Source organism: Dreissena polymorpha, chromosome 5 (assembly GCF_020536995.1).
Source record: "Dreissena polymorpha isolate Duluth1 chromosome 5, UMN_Dpol_1.0, whole genome shotgun sequence".
Taxonomy (NCBI): domain Eukaryota; kingdom Metazoa; phylum Mollusca; class Bivalvia; order Myida; family Dreissenidae; genus Dreissena; species Dreissena polymorpha.
The window spans coordinates 83991253-84008431 of NC_068359.1; the positions used below are offsets into that span (position 1 = coordinate 83991253).

At 34.2% G+C, this 17179-nt stretch overlaps 1 protein-coding gene across 1 annotated transcript in view; it reads right to left on the minus strand.

Moving 5' to 3' along the window:
• Positions 1-4913: 4913 nt before the first annotated feature.
• The window catches only part of LOC127882212 (putative tyrosinase-like protein tyr-3), a 14186-nt gene continuing 1920 nt past the window's right edge, over positions 4914-17179 (minus strand). The window contains exons 2-10 of the mRNA XM_052430724.1: positions 14050-14177; positions 13007-13115; positions 12548-12648; positions 11331-11607; positions 10890-11083; positions 10135-10577; positions 6772-6931; positions 6576-6637; positions 4914-6165 (exon numbers count right to left, since the gene is read on the minus strand). Coding sequence (XP_052286684.1) covers positions 6107-6165; positions 6576-6637; positions 6772-6931; positions 10135-10577; positions 10890-11083; positions 11331-11607; positions 12548-12648; positions 13007-13115; positions 14050-14177 — 1533 coding nt within the window. The 3' untranslated portion in view covers positions 4914-6106. The remainder of the gene's footprint in view (positions 6166-6575; positions 6638-6771; positions 6932-10134; positions 10578-10889; positions 11084-11330; positions 11608-12547; positions 12649-13006; positions 13116-14049; positions 14178-17179) is intronic.

Here is a 17179-nt window from a genome sequence, read left to right on the forward strand (position 1 = left end):
GCTGTAATCGTACAAGCATTTTGTTGCCAATGGCTTAAATTCAATATTTATTTTATAATTTGTTAACAAATTTTTTTTATGCGAGGTCACAGGGTGTGTTGTGAGTAGTCATCGTGTGGTGTTTTTTGAGTAGCCTGGGTGTGTTGCTATGATAGGCCCTAAAGTGTGTTTCAGTGTGATGACCCATTAAGTTTGCTTTGCGAAGACACATGGTGTGATTATATGTTATAACTGTGAGAGGACACAGAAAGGTTTTCTATGTAAGATCGATAGATGTATTCCTTTGTGCTGACCTAAGCTATTTCGTTATGTAAGGTCTCCAGGTTGTGTCGAAATGTGACGACAAGATGTGTGTATTGATGAAGTGTCTCTATATAAAGAGTCAATATGTGTTGCAAAGTGAGGACCAAATATGTGTTGATATCTGATAATACATTGTGTGTTGTGTTTCAGGATATATGGTATATAGTATTTGAGGACACAGATATGTGTTTCAATACGATGACAAAGGTAAAGGATATACGGTTTGTCGCTGTTTAAGGAGCCGTGCATGTGTTGCTCTTTTACGACCCAGAACGTTTTTTTGTAAGGAACCATAAGTACGAAAGCATGTTTGATTCTATCTAGAGACCCTTGCATGGCCCAATGTGAAGACAAATAGCGTGATGACATGCGAGAAACACATGCGTGTTGATATGCGATGACCCAGAATTGGGTCGATAAGAAAGTTCAAGTGTATGTTTCTTTGTGATAAAACATAATGTGTTGATATGTGAGGACACATGATAAATTGTTATGTTATGTATCGGTTTTTTCTGTGTAAGGTCTGACAGTATGGCGCTAAATGATAACCAAATGTATGGTGACCTGTGTGGATCCGGGGCGAACTGTAATGTTGGAATTATGGTGTGGTAGTTTGAAAGTACACCTCGCATATGAATGCCCAGGTGGTTTGCCTTTACCGTTCTATGACGATGATTATATTTTGATCCTTTTATTTTTATAGTTGTTGTTCTGTTATAAAAGCATTGGATAAAAATAATAATTTCTCTACTTATATATTCTGTAGTGCCATTCTTTGTTATATAAGAAACTACTACAGTTGTAGTGTGCTGTTTGTATGCAGTATAACATATTCCTATACACATCGTTATTGCTGTCATATTTCAGTCTTCAGAGGCTTAACGCAAACGCTTTTTGCTATGTGAATAACATAAATTTACGATCTTTCTAATATAAATGTTTCGAGCCGATTCTCTGTAGATACATCTTTATACAAGTTCTTATTTGTTAAGATGACCATATTTGTTTGTATACTGGTAACATTTTCAAATTTAATTCCTTTTATGTTTCTGAGTGCCCAGTCTTACGGCAAATAATTCACATAATAGAAAGATGATGTATCGAAAGTATTGTTAAAGTATAAAGTAATTATAAGTCCTGGATTTTTGTAATCGTCTTTATGCATTAACATATCATATACAAGTCTTGTATTTAACCTATCCATCTTTTTTTCTAAAACGTGTTTGGTTATCACAAAATAAAATAAATTGTGAAGAAATTTTTTAATCTAGTAACAATTGTTTCTGAAGCTATCTTATACAACATTTTAATGTCTGAAATATCTGATATTTTAAAAGTAAAATGTCTTGTGGTTAATCCTTTGGTTTCTAGGTTAGTATTACTTCATTTTGCGTAACATACATAGATCCAAAAGTAAACGCATTCTTCAGACTTCTTAAACAATTGACAAACGTATATATGTTCAGAAAACTTTAGCAAATTGTCCAATAAATTTACTAAAACCAATCTCTGTCAATTATTTGGTAACTGACAATAAATGAAAAACTACCGGAAGTTGATAATAATGTATTTTTCTTTTCGTCTGCGGTTTATCTTTTTTTTTCGAAATAACATAATGAAAACATGCGAGTATTAGCAATATAATGTTTATAATATATATAGTCTTCATTGTTGGTTCAATTTTGTTACCATACCATATAGATATAATATAATGTAAACATATTTTAAGGGCCGGTGTAATGATAATGTAAAACTTTAAGGGCTGTTTCAGCATTATGTCTTGCTTGTATATAACTTGTGATCAATGGTTTGCATTCCTATTTTTATTGTTTATTATGTTATTCCACAATATATCTGATATAAATGTGCAAAGCAAATGCATAATTAAAAATGCAAGAAGGGTATATGAATAATTATCAACCGATGTTCTTCTTTAAGACCGCATTTAATAATACCATGTAGTGTCAACTAACAATTTAGGGATCAACGTGTACGGAAGGGTTGGAAACAAGTTAAGAGTTTCGCGCTTAAAGTGAGTCAACCAGATAAGCAATGGGGACTATTTTTTTTTTTATTTTGCTAATGTCAATACCAAATGCGTGCTTGACATTGTGCATTTCCGGTGAAAATGACTACTTGTGTTTCAGCGACAAATATATACGTGCTGTTGACATGTAAACGTACGTCAAAACATTTATTACCATGTAGTGCTAAAGAGAGTAAATTTAAGGAATGCTTTCAAAATACATAATTTTATATATATATGCTAGGTGTATACTGAAATGATGTCTCCACGCTTTGTTTAATTTGTTTCAAATACATCAAGTCGGTACCATTCAGCCAAACCTTAAATGTATATTTTTTCCAGGTTGGATTAGGCTTCGGACGCGATAAAAAGCTGATATAATCTTCATATTTACCAACTTTTGTTTCATTTAGTTGTGGAATAAATATTATTCAGAACCTGAGATTTTAAGTTCAAAAATAGCATGCAATTTTTATTTTGCAAGTTGCTATCATGCCCAATATTCATTTGTGCGTCTCTAGCTCATATCGGACATATTTTTTTGATAAATATGGACGCATACAAAACCTGCATTACCTATGTGTAAACTTTACAAATATTATCTATATTTAAATCCGAGAACGGCTAAGTCCAAATTTTAATAATGCGTGTATACCTAGGTGCATTTTCAGTTACCGCGGTAGATGTGCCAAAGCATCCGATCTTTATCAAACCTGGTCAGATGTTGTATCTTGATGATATCTATGTCAAGTTCGAATATGGGTCATGCCGGGTCAAAAAATAGGTCACGCTGTTACTTAGTACGTTTAACACATTTAGCAGGGTGTCTGCTCACAAATTCAAGTTGTTTTCATCCGATCTTCACCACACTTGGTCAGCACTTGTATTTAGATGATGTGTAGGTCATGTTTGAAAAGGGCCATTCCAGGTCAAAAACTAGGTCACTAGAACAATAACCGGTGCAATCCCAGGTTTACAAAATTAAGAATTCACCACTAGCAGTTTTATATGTGTATTGAATGCCTTCCGCGTTTTTCAAGTTGGCTTCAGGCAGCAATATTTGGGGTCACTCCTCTTGCGTACGTCATCGGAATGAAATACAAATATAAAAATTGCAGATTGCGATGAAACACATGTAGTCACTTTCAACGGAAAGTCCAATTCAATTTTAACAAGCAGCGTTCAAAGTTGGAAAAACGCAAAAAAATAGCTCATCATTTTGTGTAGTATCTTTCTTACACCCAAACTGCGGATAAATCAGCTCGTCAAAATCCTTCCGTATATGTGAAATGTCCTTGGAGAACCCCGTTTTTTCCCAAACCCAATATTGATCCTGAATATTGTAATTCACAGTAGTACATGTTCTTTTTGAATGCTGAACTTATTTTAATGGCATAAATGTTCTTAATCTAAAATCCGTATTTGTTTTGTAAATGTAACAGTTAATTAAACAAAAAAAGTATGATAGAGTTAAGCAAATAAAATAAAAAACGCAAGCTAAACACACAAACAATTTTAGGGTCTGCATAAAAACATGACCGCAAGGTTTGTGAGCATAAACAACTGAGTACACCTTAAATTATTGAAACGTTACTTTGGTGCAGAACGACGATACTCAGAAATACACAATTCCAACATTAAACATAGTCAGCACGACGTTAAACGAGAATGAGTTAATACACCTTGATCACTATTGGGTTCATTGCATGTCAGAGCACTACTTGTACGTTTGGTATAAAAGCAGCAGTCCGACAGAAGAATAACGATATATCTTTCCGTTAAACATTGTACCATTGTTCTTCATCGAAAGAGCTTTATTGGGGCTTTAATTCAGACTCCAAACCTACAACGGTTTCGATTAATTTACACATAAAGTATTAAATTCCGTCAATTCTTGACTAGTCAGTGGACTTCCGTCTCAGCACGACATAAATGATTATTTGACCGTACCGTGTGTGTAAGTTGTCAGCGGTTATCTAACCTACAACCAAAACCTTACCAACATTTATTGTATGTATGATTGCTGATGGTTATTTTTATATCACCTTCATACAATACCGCCGGTGAGGCTTTGGCACAAAATAATATATTTTTAGCTTCAATATCAAGTCAATATATTTACCTTAAATATAGGCGTTTGAATTTGCGCGCGATCCACATATTTGGTTAATGTTTTGATGTGTTCGAGTTATGTGTATACATTATAATTTACTTTTTCTTGTATTATTTCTGTTTTTATAAATTAAACAGTGCGATGCATTTAACAACTGCCGTTGCATCAGCATTTCAACATTCTTATTATGACTTAAAGACCTTTATTTGAGCTACATGTTTGTGACTTGCACTTTATTTAAAAAACAGGAAGAAATTACGGGACACAATTAAAAGCTTATTAAAAAAACTGTGGTCGCCGCCTCATAAACGGCGATGCAAAGCGTATACTTGTTTAAGCAGATTTAAGGGCGCCCTATTTTACAACTGCCCACGATTTATTCATTTCACATTGGCTTGCAAACAGCATTCTACCATGTAGCATTATATTTAAAGTCTTTCTGAAAAACAGAAAAAATAAAGAAAATACGCATCAATTTAAGTCCAGTTTTATTTCTCAATGATCGTATTCTTACCAGATTACCCGTACATCGTATTTTCAGTTGAAATATAACATAAAACAAGTAAAGTTACCTTCAGCTCTGATAAGCAATATATATTTACAGAATAGAGACTAATGTTCCGTTAAATGTTAAGAGTTGTTGATTGCATTCGATTTGTTTAAAATAAACAACTAATGTTTACAAACTATGTCGGAGATATATGCACTGTTTTCAACATTCTGATTATTATTATTATTCTTTTATAACATAGTGATATGTGTGCAACGGTAAGGTTCTAAACTATTCATCAGTTCATAATTATTTATATTCACTTTTTAATCATTATTTTCGCTTTGAAAGTGCGATCAATCACAGAGGTTAATAACATAGCAGTGCACTTTGGATACACGATTTGTTTGAACATAATTAACAGCTTGTAAGTGGTAATATACTCAGTATACTGATACGCTTATTATATTTAAAAAAATATCAGGAAAGATATTCTTTTTGATCCACTAATCACATAACAAAACGTTAACAAAAACATATACTGTTTAACATTGCTATCACTTTCTTGAAATGTACTATGTAGAGCATTAGGTGTTAACCTGAATATTGTTAATGTTCTAGTACGGTAAGTATCGGAAATCTATTAAAACATCAGGGGCATTTTTATTAAAGTTATTCGTAAACGAACAAAAAGTTAAGGTTCATTTATAAAACATTAAAATCATAAGATTAGCGATGTGTCAGGAATCGTGTAAAAACCTGATGGTATGAAATAATGTAAATAAACATGCACATAACGAGTTCAATATGATAACACTCAAAATGTGCGAGAGGATATATAAATAAATATTATGATATATATGTATAGCAACAAAATGAAAAACGTGTAGGTAAATTACCACAAAACACTTGTTTAAAAATAAACATTAGAACCTGACATTTTATTACACATATAAATTCGTGACTGAAAAATACGTAAAATATGATGTATATATAAAGTCATGATCAAACCTCATTGCCCGTCAAGTGTGCCTTTAACCTTTATTATAGAATTTTAAATAAACAAAATAATCATAAAATACGTTCATCCTAAACAATATGACATTTCAATGCAAGCTTAATAGAAGGCCCAGTGGTTTCGCATCGTCGCAATATCCACCTCTTTCCTGTGGATTTACACACGCTGGCGTAGTTCAATATTAAAATCATGTGTCGAACCGAAGTTTCCCGATTCTGCAAAATCGTACATTTTATTACAAACATAAACCAAATGGCAACAATCCGATTACCAGTTGCGCCTACATTGATGTGTGCCATCAGGTAATTGTTTAAGCAATGAATTGAGTTAAACGCTTGTTACATAGATATGTGTTTATATATTTTGTAAGTAAATGGTCACATGACTTTATTAACTTATTCCGCCGGATTTCAATTAATCGTCTTTAGCTGGTGCGTAAGAAACAAAAGTTTAAACTACAGAAAGCATTTATCAGTTTAAAACGTGTTTTATCCTTTTTTAATTGCTTTTAATCATTTGCGTATTATAAAGGAATAGTCATCATACATATTTACTTGTTTTTTTACGCTTGAATCTACAAATTAAATCATGAATATGAATTTACAAGATAATAATGCATATCAACCTTGGTCATCACTGGTCTCTGCTGTGTCACCATCTCCGGTACGGCGTTCATTGAGTGACGATCTGCAAAGTTTATTGAAAATTAATTCGTGAAATTGCATTTCTAAACACACACATTTACTAGCACATATTGAGCTTTTAAATGAGATCTCAAATAAACACTTAAACATTTATATAATTACTATAAGTAAACTTACTGCAGTTTCTTTGTGAGTTTGCGAATATAAACGACCAAGGTAACCACCACAATCAGCAGAAGTCCAAGAACCGACGATAATGTTGATATAATAATGGTGTTAGTGGTATCAAGAGATGCACGGGTTTCCGGTCGTGATGTTGTAGGCTTGTCTTCCATACCTGTTATTGTATATACATATATAATTATAATATTTGTAATAATATCACTAATACAAACATTACTACTACTACAACTACTACAACAACAACTATTACTACTACTACTACTACTACAACTACTACTACTACTACTACTTCTACTATTACTACTACTACTACTACTACTGCTTCTACTACTACTTCTACTTCTTCTACAACAACTACTACTACTTCTACTACTACTACTACTACTAACTACTACCACTACTTCTACTACTACTACTACTTCTTCTACTTCTCCCACCACCACCACCACTGCCAGAGGCGCCGCCGCCACCGCCACCACCGCCACCACCGCCACCGACATCACCACCATCACTACCACCACCACCACCACCACCACCACCACCACCACCACCACCACCACCACCACCACCACCACCACCACCACCACCACCACCACCACCACGAAACGATCACACTCCAGAAACTCTGTCAGAAGATGCATTAATTTTATATTTACTCCTCGTATAACAGATCAACAGCTTTTTTAATAAAATAATTTCTAACTGTTATCACCGCATTGGAACTTTCCATATTCAGTGTTTAAGCTCTAGACTAGTTCGATTGCAAGTTGAACATCATGCTAAGTCTTACGCCCGAAATAATCACAAAACAAATACTGACACAAGATATTGCACGCTTTATTTATGGGTACTAGTATGAACAAGACCTTGAATCCATAAGGTATAGCAATTAAGTTATATGTTAAAAAAATAATAAGCAAATGCTATCTTAAATTAGTCACTTGTATTCATTGTGATGAATTGAGATTAGAGGTGAATCGGAAGTATTGTAAAACAAATCTCAGAGTAGTAACTTTTATTGTTGTAACAGTAATGGTAGTTTTGTTGCAATTATTAAACTATAAGTAGCAGTAAACTTAGAAAATTACAGCTTAGTCAAATAAAGAAGAAGAAGAACATGATGCCCACGAATATACTTTACTGAAAATAGAATTGAGCAATATTCGAAGTACAAGACCAGGTTTTAGAAATTATCAATATACTGTAGTACAAAAGTGAGCAAATTGAAAAATGATTAAACTTATTCTGATCCAGGATGCTTGTAATCAAGCATGTGACAGTCAACTATACATCTATCGTAATTGGCTTGTTGGTATTGAAGTGTGTGAAGTGTGTTCAAAGAGCCATCGTGAAGTGTTCAACATTTTAAGTAATTGCATTTTACATGGGAAAAGTACAACAACTTTTGATTGTAGCCAGAGACTTGGTGAACTCTGATGTTTACATTACAACAATGTGTGTTTATGATTGGTTGATGTTCATATTATACAGAATTCTTCATTTAATATATGATAATTTGAAGAAATCACTAATTGCGTGTCTTGATAACAGATATATACATGTGAACTCCCTATTCATTCTTATCAAGTTTTTTTCCAAAAAGGTTTTTAATTCTTTTAAGAAAGCAATTAATTATCCAGTGCACAACTACTAATTGTATCATAAACTTCTACAGCTTGGTAAGAAACATTCAATGTCAGGGGCATTTTTTATACAACTATAATTTGATAGTGAATATGTTTGATTTAAAAAGCACGTTCTTTGTAAATACCTCAATCTCAAATGCAACATGATCTTTTGTTGGTATTTGAGTTCTGTATTTTACATTCATATCTTAAAATAGGACGGAAAAGTGTCCTTTAGATTTTTCCTTCATCAACGTTTTGTACTTACACATGTTCACTTCATTAATGGACATAGATTCATTAGGTCCTATATACAGAGGAACAACAGCAAACAACTACAAACACAAAGAGCAAATGGTCAACACAATAAACTAAGCATGAATGCGGTTGATTTCATTTTTGTTATTGGTTAATTGTTTAAACTATAGTGTATTTCCTTAAGATAAACATGTTGATAATGGCGGGCAATAGACGATACACTATATCTACAGTACACTTCTCTATATTTTGTAAACTGCCTGCTGCATTGCCATATAAATATATATATGAATTAAAACAAAATGTTAAAAATTTGTTCAATACAAATAGCGTCGTTCAAGTAGCATGGTTCCCGTCGTTTGCATTTTGGAAATTCCCAATACTATTAATTCATTCTCGACAATCATTTATTTACTAAAATACAGTATAGCCGCAAGCAGAAGTGATATTAAAAGTAATTGTCACATTTATTCCATATTTTAATAAGAAAGAACAAACTATTTGATCTGAATAGAGCAATTACACATTCCTCATATCGAAATATGTATCAGTTGCTCTCGATACAAAGAATCGTCTACGCGACTTACGATGTTAAAGCTAAAATAACTAAAAGACTATAATAGAGGCATTATTATGTAAAATAGATAAATTAATAAATGTGATCAATTAAATAGCACAGAGTTGTTTAAATTTTCGAAAACAGTTTCACGGTTGAAGGGTACACAATGTTTTATTGCGTTTATTGCGATGTTTCCCATTATTAGTTTATATAAAAAACGCAACCTCGGCCACTTGTGATAACGTTACAATGATGAACACCGTGATTTTTAGTTGAAAAGAATCATTTAAACGTAAAACCGTATTATTTCCCTCCTAAACCTTGAACAAATCGAATGAGAAAAATAAAAAACTTCCCATATGAAAACAAAAACCCCTTTGGCAAATATAAATATCCCATTAAAATGCGTATTTTGCACTTAATTATCATAGTGAAAAAATAATCGGACAGTATCGATTATTGGTGGTGAAATTGTGATAAAAAGCATGGTATCGAATACTTTATCTCAAAGAGGCATATCTAAGAGAATGTGTTTTTTTAAGTTTGACATCTTATTAAGCACACAAAATAAATGACATGTCTGTTTGTGACAACAAATAATATAAAGAGTGTGCATGTGTTTCCGATACAAAAATAAATATAAACTTTAACGATATCGCCTTATATTTGTGAATATTCTGTCAGTTGAATCATAAGCTCTTTTGCACTACTCAGTGTGTGATGTGTATGGTTTTCAAAACACAGTTGATCCATATAATGAGATGGTAAGGAATCTATTTAAGGTCAGAAAGAATTGTAGGTATTAATAAAGTCTTTTATTTGATGCGCACATTAAAAGTTTTAATTACTCAGTGAGGAGACCAGAGATTCATTGAAAAATGAAACGAATAAATAAGTGACGTTTGCCCAACTTACCGAGTGCAAGCTGCTGTTTAAGAAGAGCGAGTCCCTCTTCCCGCGACATGAATCTAGTTCGACCGTCCCCTGGTAGCCCAAAGTGTCGAGGGCCCAGTGACAATTTCGCCCCTCCACCTTGCGGCTTCTCATGCGGTTCGTCCCTATTAAATGCCATAAGCAGCGTGTTGACGCAGGAGTCATTCGTCTTTGGCACGCAGACGCCATTCGGTCGGTTCGGGTTGATACTCATGTCGCAGTATAGAAAGTCCGAATAGCCGCAGTTTGGACACTCCGGCGCCTTTTCGTAGCCGTAAAAGTCGGTGGTCCAGTTTTTCCAGAGCCCGGCGCTGTTTTTAAGATACTCAAACCCTTGCATGGGGTCATTTGGGCCTTGTTGTCCATTGTCGGCGACCGAGTAGTCGCCAAGTTTCCGGTAGTCTTTCTCGACGTCTACTTGGCACCTTAGCAATGAAAATATACGATCTACGTGTATTTACGTAATTCTTAGATAAACGGGTGTGGTTTCTGTATATGTGGCGAAAAAAGTGCTTTAAATTGGCACCGACGCTTGCATGTCCAATTACTTGTGTATCCGATAAAGTTGCCGATCAATCAGCTGATTAATGCACGCTTTAAATCGCAAATAAATAAAAACGCTTCCTGCAAAAGCAATGTATACACAATCTAGTTAACTTTGAATTTAAGGTCGTGAACTGACAAAATGATACGAATGTGTGTGTGGGGGTGCGGGCGTGCATGCAACTCATACTCACTCATTGGTCTGTCGGCGCCTGAACTGCTCCCAGATGTAGTCGATGAAGGCGTGGTGCATGTAGAATACAGGGTCGTACGCCGCCGTCCCCAGAACGCCCATATCACCGCCCACCCAGTCGTGTACACCATCGTGTAGTTTTTCTAGGTTATGCGAGGAATTATCTTGGTACAAATTCTTCCCGGTCGTTATATCCTAAAGCAGACGAGCATCAGAAACATCAGAAACAAAATACACAACTAGACGCAAATTATATATAACCAACAGGAAGTAAGTTCAGGTTGATGTGGTAATAGATCGGGCATTTCCGGTACTGATGAACAGAAGCAGAAGAAAATGTGAATCTGAATAAATTACAACCTTTTAGATATTGATAATTATTCAAACACTTTATCAAACGATTTTATTGAGTACTTTGTATTTCATATTGAATCAAACAAACCGCAAAATTGCAAAACTTCATGAGTTCGTCAATGTCCTCCTTGCTGATCAGCTTAGGGGGACATGTTGCGGCTGGTGCGATGTCGCGGCTTATCGGCATGTTATAGCCGCCGTACATGAAACTGAAGGGACCAACGTTGACGGTTCCGTTTCCGTTGCCGAAGAAGCACTTGCTCCAGACGATTGAGTCAGACGGAAGTGGCATGTAGTAGTCCATCGAATAGTCCCAATATGGCAGCGACACATCGGGGTCGACCTCTCTGAGCTTCTCCTCAAACCTTAATTAGATCGGACGTGAAATGTTAAGCTTGAATTTACCGATAAACGACAACAATAGTATATTGTTTGAAATATAAATCTTGATTATACATATCGAAGAAAGAGCTATACTTCTTAAATTCGTAAATTCTTCTCAAAATCTTCAATTCTCATATTTTGTTTAATGTTAATTTCCTTAAAACTGATTGTGTTATGGTGTGCACAAAGCATAAATAGATTATAAATGCCACGAGGCATAGAACATGAACCAACTTCACATAATTTGAAATAGAAAAAAGAGAAAGCTATACATAGTGTACTCCCTCGCAGTGATTCAAGCAGATCTATGACGATTTGGTTAATGAACAACGAGGACTTAGACTTCACATATTGAAGAAAACATTTTGGCATTTAAACACATTCTCTCAAGGCCTATATATATGTTTAAAGATCCATACGAGTCCATACTTTTCGAGATTTGATTTGAAAAAAAAAAACACAAGAAATTTTCTTAAATACTATAGAACAGGTTATTGTCGATGGATGCTGCACTTCAATTCGATGTTTTCTATCAAAATATTAATTCGTATTTTAATATATCAAAAAGAAACGTTGAGTAAAGTTGTGGATCTTGTACTCTCCAATCATCGCAAAGCCCAATATCAAATTGCAATGCTTTATTTTAATTTCCCTTATTAGTCAGGTAATTATGTACCTCACAATAAACTTGAATAATAGGCATTAACTACATAAATCCTGTGTAGAAAGTTATGATCCTTGATCAAAATTTACTCATGAAGAAAGTATCATTGTAACATAAAACAATTGCAAATATTTTGTGTCGACCATAGGGCGAAAACGCCGACCCCTCTATGTCGATGCCAATAAACAAAGTCGAACAATTTAACTCTTTATTTTTAATGCCGATTCAGGTGCAAGTACAACTCCGACAAAACTCACGCCGCTATGAACACACGATGCCAAGGGAGGAAGGCGGCGCCGTGGTGCTTCCGGTATACCTTAGTGGCATGGAGTCGGCCGAACCTGGCCAATACGCCATTCTGAATACGCAATTAAATAAAATATTACTTATTTCACAAGTAAGTCAACAATTATTTGTTGTTACCATCCGCATAGTGATGTACAAGTAAAATCAAAAGGTATAGGTCCGCTTTTAAATACGTAGCCACTCATTTAGAATTCAGAAAATGTTTTTTTTCTTGAAAGCCATTAAAAAATACATGAGCAGGAAGAAACATCGATTACAAAAAGCTTAATTTTAAAGCCTATATTTAGCTGTATGTTGGCCTAATTGCAGATGTTGTTGTCGTGTTCTTTTTCAATCTATATAACATGCTTTTTGTATAAAGGACCATTATATAAGACCTCGTTTCGTCGCGGTCGTTACTTCATTTTTACCTGGTAAAGAGCGTCGAAAGCAAGGAACAGCTTATGTCGCTCCGTTAAGTTGAGAACTCGTATGTCGCGTCGCACCCGGTAACCACTAGGGGGCCGTTTCTTGCCGAACCTGTGTAAACATGTGCGACAACGATAATAATGCAAAGCAGTGAATAGACTATAAAACACTGGAATCTCCAAACAAATGATGTTGAATCTTGCCAAATCAACTCGTGTTTCGCAATACATTTAAATTAATTTGGTCACCCACATACCAAGAAACAATATTTAAATTGAATACCATTTGTTTGTATGCTACATATATTTCTTTTTATTTTATTTTAACTGGGTTTACATAATGTGCCATAATGGTATATATGTTTTAGAGAAATAAAGCCATTACTTCTTTCCAAACAAAGTGCTACTTGCCATATATTCATTATAATCATCATCATCTTCATCATTTTTTAATGTCATCTTTATCAACAACAATTACATAAAACATCATCATAAGAAACCTCAGTATCATTCGTTTTCTTGACGATGATGATGATGATGATGATGATGATGATGATGATGATGATGATGATGATGATGATGATGATGATGATGATGATGATGATGATGATGATGATGATGATGATGATGATGATGATGATGATGATGATGATGATGATGATGATGGGTGATGGGTGATGGTTGATGAGTGATGATGATGGTAATGGTTATGTAAAAATGATGATAAGGTAAAACATACATGTGTGTTTAATACATTCACTAACCTTTTGTCTACGAATTCTTGTTCGAAAAGCTTTAAGTTTTCTTGATCCATAACGTTTATCAAAACGAAAAGGTGGTAGCTATTAACATTAAATTAAAATTAAAGGCGAACGTTTTACAATAATTAAAGAACATAAGCAGGCGAACATGTAAATAGGATGATGATCAGCTAAAAGAATATGACTTGAAAGAAGGACACGTGAAGAAAGATGAAAAATGTAAATACTTGCACGCTTTCATAAACAAATATATTACCGAAATATGTTGGAAAATCATGCACTAACGTTTTGTTGGCAAATTCTCGTTCGAAAAAATCCTGATCGCTTTTATTCATGACGTTAGCTGAGAGTCGGTCGACAAAGTACGTCCGCATGCAGGCCTCGGCCGCCAGGGTCTGGTTAACAGGCTCGTCCTGTAATACATATTAGCAGTGCTGACTCGATGACAGTAAGGGTGAATATGAACATTCTTAAGTATGCGTTCTTTGTAAGAAAAAAATTTAACACTTTTTTTCATTAACAAAACAGAGTACCTGGTCCACCTGCTCGTAAAACCGTTCCGAAGTTAAGGTAACCTAGTCCAGGAGTGGTCCATAAGGTACCATTTACACGCGTACACTACACAATGCGTCATTAAAAGTTTTTTCCGACTTTAAGTCTAAAATGTCTTAACGCGATTGTCATATTTGCAATTTTTAATTTTACAAACGGGGATCCATTGTTTTTTCATTTGACAGATCGTACGATAAATCTTACGATTGACAGAATTTTAGGTGTATTTATATTCAAATGAGTAATCTAAAAATTACATTAAAAACAACACGTTGCACAAAATGTATTTAATTTGGAAATTCCCGTGAAAGCGTATTCATTAAAATTATATTTAATAAAACAGCAATACAAACTCGACGACTTTGAAACAAAAAATCAAAATACATTAAGTGAGAGACGGTAAAATGGTTACATGGGCAGACTGGCTGTTATTTATCATCAAAGCATTCACAAAGTATAGTAGGTTACATCTATTTGCTGCATTTAAAATTCATAAAGATACAACATTGTGTTTTTTAAACGATGTAAACATGTGTTCCGCGTAATACTAGGATGTGTCGAGTTGAACAGTTGCAACATTTGTACAGTCACTCTCTAAATCGATTGTTTTTGTTGTTTGTGTTCATTAACCAATTTATGCCTAGTGGGCTCTCAAATTCTTCTAAAGAGGATCAATTTATTTCCAAAATTAGGGATGTCCTGTGTATTAATTTCTATATTTAGAATATTCCTTACATAAATTTCGTTAAGCAAACATCGCAGACCCTGATGAGACGCCGCATCATGCGGCGTCTCATATGGGTCTACGCTGTTTGCCAAGGCCTTTTTTGTAGATGATTTTATACAATATTTTTATATGTATGGACTATTTGCAGGACATTTGTCTTACATTTAGAGTTCACTGCTTTTATGCCTTGACCTAGAGGAAATCACTTTAATTACTTTTTCAATAGACAAAGGACAATCTAGACACCCAATGTATACTCCGTCGACTGAGTCCTGAAAACTATCATCGCGAAAACAATTGTCGTTCGGTTTTGCTGACATGTTTGAAAGTGATTAAAAAATGCATGCACATTAACTATATTTTGATCAGAGTTTTGCTTTATTTGTTACATACTTCCAGAACTTAGGCTAGTTCGATTTGCTCAGTGCGAATAATAAGTGTTTTTCTTTATAATAATATGCAGTTTTAACTTTACGCTACAAGATACGATGATCTTTCAAATACTGGTTTAAGTTCCTTACATAGGATCATTGAGCTACATAACGTCACACTGACATCCCAGTTAGTGATATACTGATCTCGTTATCTGTTTTTGTATAACGGGATAAATTGATCGTTGTTTACAGATTCGGGAAATAGCCATAACTCGGCGAAACCGGTTTGGTTAAGGTTGTCCCGTATTTTCGATGACCGATTGTTTGCGTTATGTTTACGTGCAATTTCCAATCTCTGTAAAAGTGCAACTTGTTTAACAATATATTTTCCATGTTTTCCGGTATGTTATTTAAAAAAAAATTAACCATCATGACATATTTATCGACATGCAAGGAACATCGACCAACTTTGGCATATAGCGATAATGAGTTTGTTGACATTTTTTACGTTTAATAGTCTTTTTCAAAATTTAGGGTGAACGCTCTCAATATTTTCCGCTTTGATGGATCCCCAAACTTCGCAGCTATAGTTTAAAATGGATGATATATATGCGTCAAATGAATTAAACATTATATTTATAGGTACGTTCATATATTTTGTTAGGTTGCATTGCTTTTAATGCTTTGCCTTGTAGTATATTTGTTGCGGTCACAAACGATCCACCACTTGACATAACAATTCCAATGTAATTAAAATGTTCACAACTTCTAGTTCTTGACCTTTGTAAGGCCATTTTAATGTTTTAATGATTGAACCACCTTTTCGGAATACCATTTTCAATGCTAAATGTTAAGTTCGACATATCGTGGTAGGTTTCTAAACTGTATAATGAATCTTGAAGACACTCTTGTGTTTCAGAAAATAAAACAGCGTCGTCGGCGAATATAGATAGATTGAACTTGATATAATATCATGCCGGCGTGTATTCCATTCTGCATTCTTAATTGAATGTCGTTAATAAAAAGTGAAAGCAATATGGGCGAGGTTATCTCCCCCTAAAATAGACCTTCGTAACAACTGAAAATGTCTGACATCGATCGATTGATGACGTCAGATGCCTTTAAGTAGTTAAGTACTGTGCTACAGTTTGGTTTAAAGCCGAATCGGGCATTCAATAAAATGCCAATTGTTACCGCCCATTGTTTCAGACATTCATTTAATATACTTGTAAACAGTTTGGGTCTGTTATTTTTTCCAACGGTTTTGAAATCACATGTATAATTTCTGTAAAGTATTCATATATTGTATTGTCTTGCGCATGTGCTTAATTGTTTTTCAATCTTTGTGTTGGCTTTATTATTTCTTCTATCGATATAAGATTATCTAGTTTGGGGTACGACGGTTGTGTGTTTTGCCTATTTTCAAATTCATTTAAGAAAATTTCGGCGTCAAACGAATTTAAGTTTACATAGCCTTCGTCGGCTAATCTTCTGAAATAATTGATAATCAGAATCATCTCTTTAAACCCGAACTAATCAACAGCCGATAAACAATTGCATTGATAATAGGCACACAAACAGCACATTACCATCGAAATGCAAACGGGGTGTAAATATATTTTATATCATTGAAAAGTGATAAGGTAACTATTGTGCCAAAAGATTTAAATTTTAAAATAAAGTAAGCAAATCTTAAGGTAAATATGTATATTAGTTTATAAGTTTTATGTTTGTATTGGTTTTATGTTTTAGGAACCACTAT